This window comes from Mus musculus, chromosome 8, assembly GCF_000001635.26.
Source record: "Mus musculus strain C57BL/6J chromosome 8, GRCm38.p6 C57BL/6J".
NCBI lineage: Eukaryota > Metazoa > Chordata > Mammalia > Rodentia > Muridae > Mus > Mus musculus.
The window spans coordinates 41,406,365-41,418,105 of NC_000074.6; the positions used below are offsets into that span (position 1 = coordinate 41,406,365).

Sequence of the window (11,741 nt, forward strand, 5' to 3'; positions counted from 1 at the left end):
GACAGGCCAGGGGCCTAGGGAAAAGCCAAGTATTACAGCTCTGCTCAAAAGATGTTGCACTATAATGACACCTAATGACAATAATCAAGATCAGTATCTTGTTCAACCATCAGAGAAGCTTCCTCTTGAAGCAAGTGGGAAAAAGTACCGAGTCTCACAGCCACACAACATGCAGTGAGACACTCTGGAACACCCAGTACTGAATGGGATGTCTCCATGAAATCCCTTCCCTCAGGGCTCAGTGAGCCCTGTAAAGAGAGGTGAAAAGCATGCACAGGCCTGCACATGTCTGCAGCAGACGGGTTCCTAGAGCTGAGAGGTGGAGTGCACACGCTCCCATCCCTAATCCCAAAGCTACCTCTAACTGATAGATCGCCACTAACACAGGAAAGACGTAGCCTCACCTGGGAACAGACTGCTCTTACGGGGAGTGCCCATGCCCAGCAGCAGACAGCACAAATGCAATGGCATCTTTGGAGGTTGTTTTGTAACCTTCCAGGGCCTATGCTTACACAATATGGCTTCTGGTTTTGTATTTTGATGAGATTCCTGAGTGTGTCTCTGGTATGTTTCTTGTGTGTGTGGTTTTTTTTGGACTGTTTCTTTGTTTCTTTTGTCCTATGTGATATTTCTTTCTGTCTTACTGTATTATATTTTGTTTTATCACTGTTGCCTAGATGCTTGTTTGTTTTCTAAGGCAACAGAAAGGATGTGAATGCTGATGAGATAGGAGGTAGAGAGGAACAGGGGAAACCATAATCAGAATATATTGCATGGAGTAAAAATCTACTTTGAATAAAAGAAAAAAAAAAACAAAAACAACAAGTAATTACTGTTCAGTACAATTCTTGCTCATGAGATGTCAACTGTGTTTCTCCCATTGCCCTCTTATCAGTCTCTACTAGTTCTGAACCAATTTATGTAAAAAGGATGCTCCTGAAACACCCTGGGATTTGCTTTTTATATTTTCATGAAAAATATGACAACACGCCTCAATGGCAGATGGAACCCAGAATGGAAAATGTCTTCCTTTGCACTGTTTTGACAGCAATGTAATTTATCACTCTGGACTGCAACAAGCCACTGTAGTAGTATTGTTGTTGTATCATTATGTTTGGACTGTGTTCGTCTTTATAGTTATAAGTTTATTCTAATTTTTTCCAATTTAATGCATAACATTATTACAATCTACCTTTATTGTTTTATTACTAACTTTAGAGAATATACTATTACTGAAATGACTTTTTCTTAAACTGGCTTTTCTAAATAACAGTACTTACATCTTGAAACACTGGTTCCCATTGTTCTCTGGGCCCAATTGCATCCGAACGCCCAACAACAAGTCCATCTGAATTTATACCAAGATATTTTCCATAGCCAGACTTCAGGGCAATTCTTCGGTTTAAAAAAAGATAAACATTAAAGGGTTTAAAAAAAGATAAACATTAAAAACGGAGAATAAGAATTTAACTGTAGAATTATGAATATTTGGTATACTGATGTATCTGTGTGTATGTGCATACATATGCATATACATATATAATAGATCCAGACCAGATATGTTTATAGTGGACACTGTATTCTCTATCTGTAACCTTATAGTTTGCTAATATAATCATTATACAGTATCTTACATTGTGCAGCAATCATTTCCCAAAGGGATTACTGTCCTATTGTAGATGTGTAAACGTCACCTTTTATGCTATTATACAAAGTCATACTGATTTCTCTGTTATATATACAACTGCTGATTTATCTTCAGGAGAGATTCCTAGAAAAGGAAGCCACTGGATTGGAGGCTATCAACAATGTCTTTTTTAGTAGCTCAGCAGATTCCCACCAGGCCAGGATAGTTTTTCGACCTGCTTTCAAGAAAAAGCTATGAACACTGACCTCACAAGAGAGGTGCTAGGGACTGAAATACCACCTAAGCTAACGCTCTAAGCTATGAAGCTAGCTAAACGTTAATCATGCACATTTGAAAATGTATACCCTGGGTATGACGACATGGGCCTTTAGTCTTAGTACTCAGGAGACAAAGGCAGTTGGATCTCTGTAAGTCAGGGGCCATCTTGGTCTATGTAATAAGTTCAAGGCCAGCCAGGGCTACATAGTGAAACCTGTATTTTAAAGAAAGAAAGAGAGGAAGGAAGGAAGGAAGGAAGGAAGGAAGGAAGGAAGGAAGGAAGGAAGAAAGGAAGGAAGAGGGAGGGAGAAAAATACTGAAGTTTATTTTCATTGGTAAGTTGATTTGGTTTACCTCTGGGTCTTTGAAGGTGGTTTCAGAGAGGTTCAAGTGAGAAGGCAATATGCACCCTAAATGTGAGTGGTACCATCTTATGAGCTGGGGTTCCAGAACATATAAAATGGGGAAAAGGAAGCTGGCTAATGGCCAGCTTTCCCCTCTCACAGAGATATGGAATTCCAGGCACATGAACTGCACTCTCCTGGCTCCAAGAGCCCTGTGACCACTTCTTGGCATGACCAACTTTATCCTCCAAACCACAAACCAAACTGTTTTTCCTGAAGTTGTTTTTAGGTCTCACTGAAGATACTATATATAAATCATTATTACGTTGATGTAATTACTACAACATTGACACTCAATTTCTTTATCTCGTGCTCAAACATCATTCTGTTCCCTGGCACTTTAAGAACAAAATGGATCAATTGTTTTGTGTGATAAAAGAACACTCTTTGTTTACTTTCAGCAAGATTTTCTTTTGCCCTCCTATCTCCTGACTTTTTCCTGAGAGAGGGTATCACTACATCTCCTAGCTGGCCTAAACCTGTCCTCTCCTTCCTGAGCCTCCTGATGTCTGCCACCAAGTCTGTTATGTCTCTTCTAACAGCAAAATCTATACATTATAGTATCACTGGCAGATCTTGTTTTTATATTTACTTTGTTTCCATGCTTTTTCTGATCTATTTAATTTGGTCTCTTGACATTTTTCATTTTTAGGCTCTTAAGTTTTCTAGACAAAGAGTACTGTACTGGCTGGCTTTGGGTCAACTTGACACAAGCTGGAGTTATCACAGAGAAAGGAGCTTCAGTTGAGAAAATGTCTTTATGAGATACAGCTGTACGGCATTTTCTCAATTAGTCATCAAGGGGGGATGGTCCATTGTGGGTGGTGCCATCTCTGGGCTGGTAGTCTCAGGTTCTATACAAGCAAGCCAGTAAGTAACATCCCTCCATGGCCTCTGCATCAGCTTCTGCTTGAGTTCCAGTCCCAGCTTCCTTTTGTGATTATTATCAATGTGGAAGTGTAAGCTGAATAAACCCTTTCCTCCCCAACTTGCTTCTTGGTCATGGTGTTTGTGCAGGAATAGAAACTCTGACTAAGACAAGTGTATACTGGGAACATCCACATACAGAGTACAGGTTAAGTAATCCCCAAACCTCCAAAATCCCAAATTTCTGAGCTAAACATGATATGGATAATGCCACAGCTAGCCTCCTACAGTATTCATAGCGGAATTCAGGAACAGTGACACACTGTATAAAAGTTATCTTCAGATAATGTATATGTGATATAATAAAACATATGTGCCTTCACTAATGTACAAGCAGACATTCCCCAAATTCCCAAAACTGAAAATCCAAAAAAGTTCTGATTATAAATAACATGTTTTCTAAAGTCTTTCAATTAAAATTATTCTCTGACTTTATATTTACTAATAGTGCAGCTCTTTTTACATAAGTGAAATTACTACTTTTTGAGACAGGGTTCCATGCAACCCAGGCTGTCCCCAAACTCAATATGTAGCCAAGATGGCCTTGAACTCTTGATGCTCCAGACTCTTCCCCTTTGTCTGTATGAAAGGCATGCGTCACCATGCATGGTTATGTGAAATTAAATTGTAAAGCTTTTAACTACAGTTCAACTAAAGCTTACCTGGAGTCAGACAACTTGACAGCAGTAAACTGCTCTGGAGGACTGGGGCCTTCATCAACTACAGAAAAACAAAAATGGAAAATACACATTTGTTATACATATATATACATAAAGATATTTTGTGCTTTAAAACTAGTTTCCCCCCTAAAATTACATATAAGGATATTAAGGTATTTGGACACACTATAATAATATGCTAAGTATGCTATCAAAATATCATTATTAAATTCATTGCATTTTGCAATATTTTGTAAGACAGTTCTGCATGAAACTTAGTCACTTCCAATATAATCTCACCTTTTAAAACACAGTACATCAATAACAGCATGTGAAATACCAAATGCTTTTATGTATTCCAGAAATGTCCACTCTGGCCTAAACACACCTTTTTACTTCAGTCACTTCACTCTTTGTGGTGCTTCCTTGTAGACTAAGGATAAGGAGAAAATGTCTAAATGTCTAGCTCTTAATTACACCCAGTTCTAACAAACTTCAAACAAGCAAACAGGCAATAAAAAAAACCCTTCAAACTTCTGATTCAGTTAGATTCTCTTCTTTCTTCCCAACTACAATCCTATTTTCATTCATTATCATCATCACCACCATTTTGGGTTTTTGAGACAGGGGTTCTCTGTGCCGCCCTGGCTGTCCTCAGAGATCTGCCTGTCTCTGCAGAGTGCTGGGACTAAGGTGTGTGCTGCCACCACCCAGCTGCAATGGCAATTTTTCATGTGATTTTAAGGCTATCTTCTATTCCTACAGAGATTCTTCTGTAACTAGTCACAATGTTTTCAAATGATTATTCTAGAAAAAGACACTTCTCAACAGCTAATGAAGGACAAGGACAGAGAAATGTGCAGGGCTCAGTGTGGTGGTGGCCTTGCTTCAGACTCATGCACAAACTTTGTAGTGCTTTACTTGACATGGCCTCCCTGCCATTGCTTGTCCCCCATACAAACCTTCTCTGTGTGGAGCTCCCAGTGTAAACAGTCCATTGTCCAGTGCATGGATATAGGCTCCTTTATCCATTTCAATGGCAATAGTTCCTGAAATCTCCCCAAAGTTGGATACAGTCCACCAGATTCCTACAAAATAAAAATCAAAGTTTATTCTTTTTATTTTAGGGTTACTCAAAAGCTCTGTTGCTTTTCCTATAGCTAACCTTTTAAAAGTCTGAATGCAGAGATAGCTGGTTTACCCTGCACTGCCTTCCCCTAACTGTACCCTTGCATGTGTCCTGTACAGTCCTCGACACTGATACAGCCCCAGTTACTCAGAGTTTACCAGCTCTGCATGAACTTGTTTGCTTATCACAGTCAAGATCACTCTTAACACATGCAGAATTACAAAACAGTAAGCTCCTCTGACTGTAGACCTCATCCCCACATGCTTTCTAGTAGCAATGTCTAATTTTCAGTCTCTGCCAAAGTAGAGAAAACAATACATCAGTTTTAGAATTCTTCACTGCCTAAAAAGTTAGCCCAAGAAGAAAAAGTGTTTTCTTCTTGGGAATTCAAGTAGCCTCCATTCAAAGGCCAGACACATGCTTACATAGTTCTTGGTTGCAGGATCACTCCATGGGCTAAGCTGTCAAAAAGCAGCAGACTATAAGCAGGACTCACTGAAGCTGCCCATCACTAAGTCAGTCAGTTTTGTCTTGTTTTGGTGGTGGTGGGACCCCCAACCCACCATCTCACTTAAAAAACAGCTTAAAGCAGTCTAGTGCTGCAGGCACGAAGGCTGAATCTGAGAGCCACCCCAAACAAATAAAGGATCATGAAGTTGTTTATTTTTAGACCTTCGAAAGGTTTTGTTGTGCAGTCTCATTTACAATATGGCAGTATTTTCTTGGTGCATTTCTACGTATGGTTAAAAAATGTATTCTGCAGTTGTCAGTTATGTGTTTTCTGTATGTCACAACAGTTGGCAAGTGGGGTACATGTTTGTCTTAGTCAGGGTTTCTATTCTTGCAGAAACATAATGACCAAGAAGCAAGTTGGGGAGGAAAGGGTTTATTCGGCTTACACTTCCATACTGCTGTTCATCACCAAGGAAGTCAGGACTGGAACTCAAGCAGGTCAGGAAGCAGGAGCTGATGCAGAGGCCATGGAAGGATGTTCCTTACTGGCTTGCTTCCCCTGGCTTGCTCAGCCTGCTCTCTTATAGAACTAAGACTACCAGCCCAGAGATGGCACTGCCCACAAGGGGACCTTCCCCTTGATCACTAATTGAGAAAATGCCTTACAGCTGGATCTTGTGGAGGCATTTCCCCAACTGAAACTCCTTTCTCTGTGATAACTCCAGCTGTGTCAAGCTGGCACAAAACTAGCCAGTAAATGTTCAAATCTTTGTTGCTCTTTGACTAATTCTACAACTAAGAATTGTTTTTAAAATCTTCAACTCTAACTCTTATTTTGGGAGTATGCCTATAAAGATCCTATGCCTAAGTCACTCTGTATGGGGGGCTTTACGATGAGGACTACAAGTAACTGCTGTGGCTCTTCTCACCATATCTGCCCAGTATTTCCAATGTCCTGGCTGGTAAAAGAAAAACAGTAAAGCAATAGAAGACACAAGAAAGGAAGAATTAAACTACAGTCAAAGAAAACATGACTGGAGATGTTCATATAAACAAAGCAGCAATGATAGTGAGGGAGCTTAACACCCCAAAGAGCAAAGCCAATACAGAAATATAAGCTCTATACAATTGAAATACTGAATGTCTCAAATAGTCTAAAAGCAATACAACTCTCTTAGATAGCCTGACGGACTTTATTAAATGAAATGGTAAGTTTACTCTGAAGTTTAACTGGACATAAACACTCAGAATAAATAGCAAATTTTAATTAAAGAAACACGAAGGAGGTGAACTCAATTCCTGGACCTGGAAACCTTATGGGATGAATAAAGCAATGAAGTAATAAAGACAAACACTGACAGAAAACAGATAAGTGGAACAAGAGTCAGGAAGGAGACCGACATACAGAAACCCAGCTAATTTTTAAGTAGCCATTTCATAGCAAAAGACAACAATTCAAAAGGAGGCTGGGGAAAAACAGAAGCAAAACCCAATCTCTGAGACCTACCTCACACTACACAATCACCCTGAAGTGGGTGATAAAGTTAGCAAAGAAGAAAACTCTAAACTTGAATGTGTCCAAAAGGAAGAGCAGAAGTCTTTCAAGATGTTGAGATAAGGGTAAGCTAAATAAAGACCTAAAAGGCAGCAACTATGAGAGAAAACAGTTAACAAGTCGGAGGAAAACTAGAGACCAGCTCAGCAGACAAGCAGTGTAAAGAAAACCAAAGGCAGCGGTGTGAGAGAAAGGCTGCTTACTTCCCAGGACCTGCAGCAGACAACATTTTTCTATCCCTGGTAGGACATTAAAACAGCAACACCATTTAGAACAATTTGGCACATTCTAATACCATTAATTACTCACCTATGGTAAGAAACAGCAGGTCAGCAGACACATACCTACCCCTGATCCTGACCCCAATTACAGAATTCTATTATTTTAGAACGGCTTTTTTTCAAGTGATGTGAGGTTTCCTACATCGTAACTTTACACCATTGCCTACTTTTTAAAAATTTCTTATTACATTTATTTGCGTCCATGTGTTTGTCTGTCAGTGTGTGTACAAGTCAGACAGAGGACAACTTGTGCAAGCCACTTCTCTCCTTCTATCCCTGGGACCCACATCGGGCTGCCAGGCCTGGCCACGGCCACACATACTATTACCTGTGGTTTTATTTGGCCAAAGTTTCAAAATTTAGCTTGCCCAGTTTTAATAAACAAGAAATTTGACTGAAAGTATAGGTACACATAGGGCAGGAAAACAGAAGGTATTGGCTATGGATTTGCAAGTGCTTCTAGAACCACTTATAGGGGCCTTGATGTTCTGTTGTGTTTAGGATTCTCATTCATTTCAGGGTATGTGATAATTAATTTGCTACATTATACTTCCTTTGGAAACAAAGAAATTGCAGACTCGTCACCACAGTTTATGTGCTTCCAAAGAAAATGATGTGCAGATGACAGTACTTTTGTCTGACAGGCCTTTAAAGTTGGGGATCAGTCTCAATGGAGTCTCTGGCCCACTGTGGGGTTCCTACGGTGAGGAAGAAAAGTCTTATCTGGTGACCTGACAAGCAGACCATCAGTTCTGACTCAGAAAACACTTCAAGTGGAACAATAAGAGATGCTAACATTTCATACAATAAACGACAGTGCAGCTTCGAGCTAGGATGGATTTCTAGACTTTGTTAACGTTTGGATAAATTCTAAGAATATTGTAAGGCAAGTGAGAATTATAGGAACCTCAAATCTCAGTCATGCCATAGTCTGGATGTTCGTATCATCTCCAAATTTTACATGCTGAAACCTTGTCACCAATGCTCTGGAGCTCGGCAGCGGTCACAACACTGAGAGGAGATTCGTTTGTGATGGTCAAGCTCTCAAAATGGGATTAGTGCCCTAATAAAAGAGGTTCTAGAGAGAAAAAAATTAAAAAATAAAAAGAACTGAGGTGGCTTACCCACAATATCAAGTTGGGTCTCCTCGTCTTCTTCCCGTTTTCTCTTCTTATCTTTGCTCTTTTTCTTTTTACTAAAGGGGAAAAAAGATGTATGCATGGACTTGGACATACTGTTATGTGTTAAGAACTACAAGGTGAGAACTCAGGAGTCATTCCAGCTCTATGAGTGACCTACGGATAAACGATCTTTTACAATTTACAGATGTTTGGTTTAAAACACCGAGAAGCTGCTTCTGCCCTCATTTCCCAGACGACAGACTGCAAAGCAGAAGTAAGCTGAAATAACCCCTCTCCCTACCCCATGTCTTTGGTCAAGTTGTTTTATCAGAGTAATAGAACCCTTAACTAAAGACAGCCTTGTTGTAAAGCATTTCTCAAAAAGCTAAACACTGAGTTATCAAAAATAACACCCTAGGTAATTCTACACACACACACATGTGTGTGTGTGTGTGTGTGCGCGCAGATATCCAAGAGAAATGAAAAAAGTATGTCCACAAAAACCAGAAAACTGATAGCATCATTGTCATTAGCAGAAAACACTCATCAAATGAAGAAAGAACATAATAAAAATAGTATCATTCAGTCACAGAACAGAACAAACACACAGCCCACAGGATGGATTGCTCTTCAAAACGAAGAGCAAGAAGCTAGGTATAGCACACAGCAGCAGCCCCCAGCAAACGGGTGGATCTCTGTGAGTTCCAGGTATAGCACACAGCAGCAGCCCCCAGCACACGGGTGGATCTCTGTGAGTTCCAGGCCAACCAGAGCTACGTACGGAGATCCTGTCTCAACAGCAACCTAAGTGAAAGAAGCCAAACATAGAAGGCTATGTACTATTTAATTCCACAGGCATAACATATTCATAACAAGTAAATCCTTATAGCTGGAAAGCAGTCGACAGAAGCTGGAAGGGCGGGCAGAAGGGTGTGACTATTTAATGGTTGGTTAAACAGTCTCCTTTGGAGTGGCAAAATGCTTACTGACTAAATAGTGGTGAACTCGTAAATATACTAAACCCCACTAGCTGTACACTTTAAAAGGAGTTTATGGCTTATGAATTACAGCTCCATAAATGGAAACACGAGGAGAGATCTTAGGGGAAAAGTGATTATTCAGAGTGCTTACAACAAATTCTGAGCCTTGCTGTGGTTGCAGCCCAAGCCTTTAATCCCAGCACTTGGGGGTTGGTGGGGTGGGGGAGGTGAGGCAGGTGAGTGTCTGAGTTCATGGCTATCCTAGTCTACAGAGTTAAGTTCCAGGACTACACAGAGAAACCTTGTCTCAAAAAAACAAAGAACCAATCATGGAAACATGGAAAGCACTACATAGGTTTTAATAACTGCTGTCTTAACTTCTTTGTATTTTATCGACAACATCTTCAGAAGCAAATTCTAAATTTTAAACAGTTTCAGATTCGGTCAGGATAAAGCTCCGAGCTCATTCAGCACGAAGCTCGCTGACAAGTACCTGTTGAAACTGCTTCAGCGGTGATACAGGAAATAAAGTGTTCAACTTTGGCTAGATCCTTCAAGAGGACGGAAATAGGATCGGGCAAGATATCTTTCTCTATAGGGCTAACTATAAATCACACCCACATGCCTCCACTTGGCTGTTATATTCTGAGTTGGCTGTCTCATTCAGTTCTCATAACTCTTTTTTATAGTCTCGAGGAACAAGAACCAGCGTCTAATAAATCAGCAAACGAACCATCAACCCATCACCGGTGCGAATTCAAGGTCCCGACTCACACTATGATGCAGCTTTGCCTGCCCCCTACATATTACACTGCAGAGAATCAGGGCGTTTTTGTTTGTCCGCTTGCTTTTTCCATTTGCAGGAAAGACCGGTGGAAAAAAAAACTTTCCTTAAAGCAAGTTATCAAGGCAGGCAGGGGGAGGCCTGGGGGGGGGGGCAAAAGTAGGACTCCTGGTCTCTCCGTTTCGGGGGATCCCCGGCCACGCAGCGTCAGCTAAGAAGTGTCGGGGAGGCTGTCCACGCAGGTCTGAGTGTCCTGGGTGGCTTGGCTACCCCGTCCCTTGAGCCCCGGGGATGGATGCACTGAGAACCGCGCCTCCCTCCCGAGCGCCGCCTCACCTCTTGGCTTTAGTGCCCTTGAGCACGAGTTTGGTGGACTTTACATAGGAATATTCGGCCATGGCCCGGCTCGCTGAAGTGGCAGCCTCTGGCAGAGCTTCCGTAGGACTGGGAGGAGGAGGAAGTGGCTCTAACGGCCGGAGCTGAGCGAGTCCCCGAGGAACTCTCGGTCTTCTTCAACCCAAGGCTACGATTCTCCGGCTTCCTGTTTACTGCTTCCGATGCACTACGGCGGCCGTGGAGGGTCCAATCACGTCAGCGTTCCTGCGGCGAAGTCCCGGATGTTCGCGGTTTTTTTTCCCCCCCAAACCAGGCAAAACTTATAGAGACGCCCCCTGGTGGAAGCGAAGGTATCCAACAGTTTCCTGCTGCCGAGGTTGTAAAGACCATACCTGGATTGGATGAGCCAGATGTTGAAAGGATCAAATCTATCTGCCCACTCTCTTTGCAGCGGACATCGCACCAAGTACCCGGCAACCCGCCAGACTGGGCCTGCACAGAGAAACCGAGATGTGTGTTCTGTGGAGGCGTGGGTCACAGCCTTGGCTTCGGGCAACTTTATCAACGACTCTGGCTCCAGAGTTGTTAGTTGTGTTGTACATGTTTTACTCGTGTATTGTGTATGAGTAACACACAAGAAACAATTGAGGAATGATACAATGTATAGTTGCTAACTACTGGTTTCTATCGCAAGTGCTGAAGAGACTTTGGTCTCCACACCGAATACTGTCTTTCCCTGTAGTCTTGATCCAGCCAAGTGCGTATTCCTTTTGCCTCCTCCAATCTTCCCCGCAATGTTATAACTCCCTTCCATTACAAACAATGCACCGCTGATACAGCTTCTGTGTGATCTTTGGTTTTTGTGAAAGAAACATGAATGCTGTTAGAATCAAAAAATGGAATGGCTTTGTCAACACTTGACAAATATAAAACACTTTTGAAGGAATGATTGATGGCAGCTCTGGCAAGGGATGACGTGCAAAGATATTCTAGGTCTGTGTGATCTGGCTGGAATCCAGACACACACTTAGTACACACCTTTAATCCTAAACAACGATGTCTAATTGAGGGGCAAACAAAGTGGTGAATCAGAGGGAGATTTGACAGAATATGCTCAACGCTCATCTGAGTGGCACAAGAGAGAGAAGCTATTCAGGTCAGGGGCAAGTTCAGTCTTTAGCGCTTGTCAGTCAGTGGGGAGTCAGA

The 11,741-nt window shown here is 41.6% G+C and overlaps 1 protein-coding gene and 1 long non-coding RNA gene across 3 annotated transcripts in view; one reads left to right on the forward strand and one right to left on the reverse strand.

The window, feature by feature from the left end:
* Frg1 (FSHD region gene 1) overlaps positions 1-10,774 on the reverse strand; it is a 27,958-nt gene extending 17,184 nt beyond the window's left edge. The window contains exons 1-5 of one of the 2 annotated variants that reach the window (XM_017312570.2): positions 10,536-10,774; positions 8,439-8,509; positions 4,859-4,984; positions 3,900-3,957; positions 1,281-1,395 (exon numbers count right to left, since the gene is read on the reverse strand). In XM_017312570.2, the coding sequence (XP_017168059.1) occupies positions 1,281-1,395; positions 3,900-3,957; positions 4,859-4,984; positions 8,439-8,509; positions 10,536-10,597 (432 nt within the window). In that variant the 5' untranslated portion in view covers positions 10,598-10,774. The remainder of the gene's footprint in view (positions 1-1,280; positions 1,396-3,899; positions 3,958-4,858; positions 4,985-8,438; positions 8,510-10,535) is intronic. The other variant, NM_013522.3, reaches the window with a different exon arrangement.
* On the forward strand, positions 10,762-11,371 carry Gm50494. Its single transcript, XR_003947538.1, has 2 exons — positions 10,762-10,885; positions 10,987-11,371. It is a non-coding gene; the product is annotated as a predicted gene, 50494 (long non-coding RNA).
* The last annotated feature ends 370 nt before the right edge of the window (positions 11,372-11,741 follow it).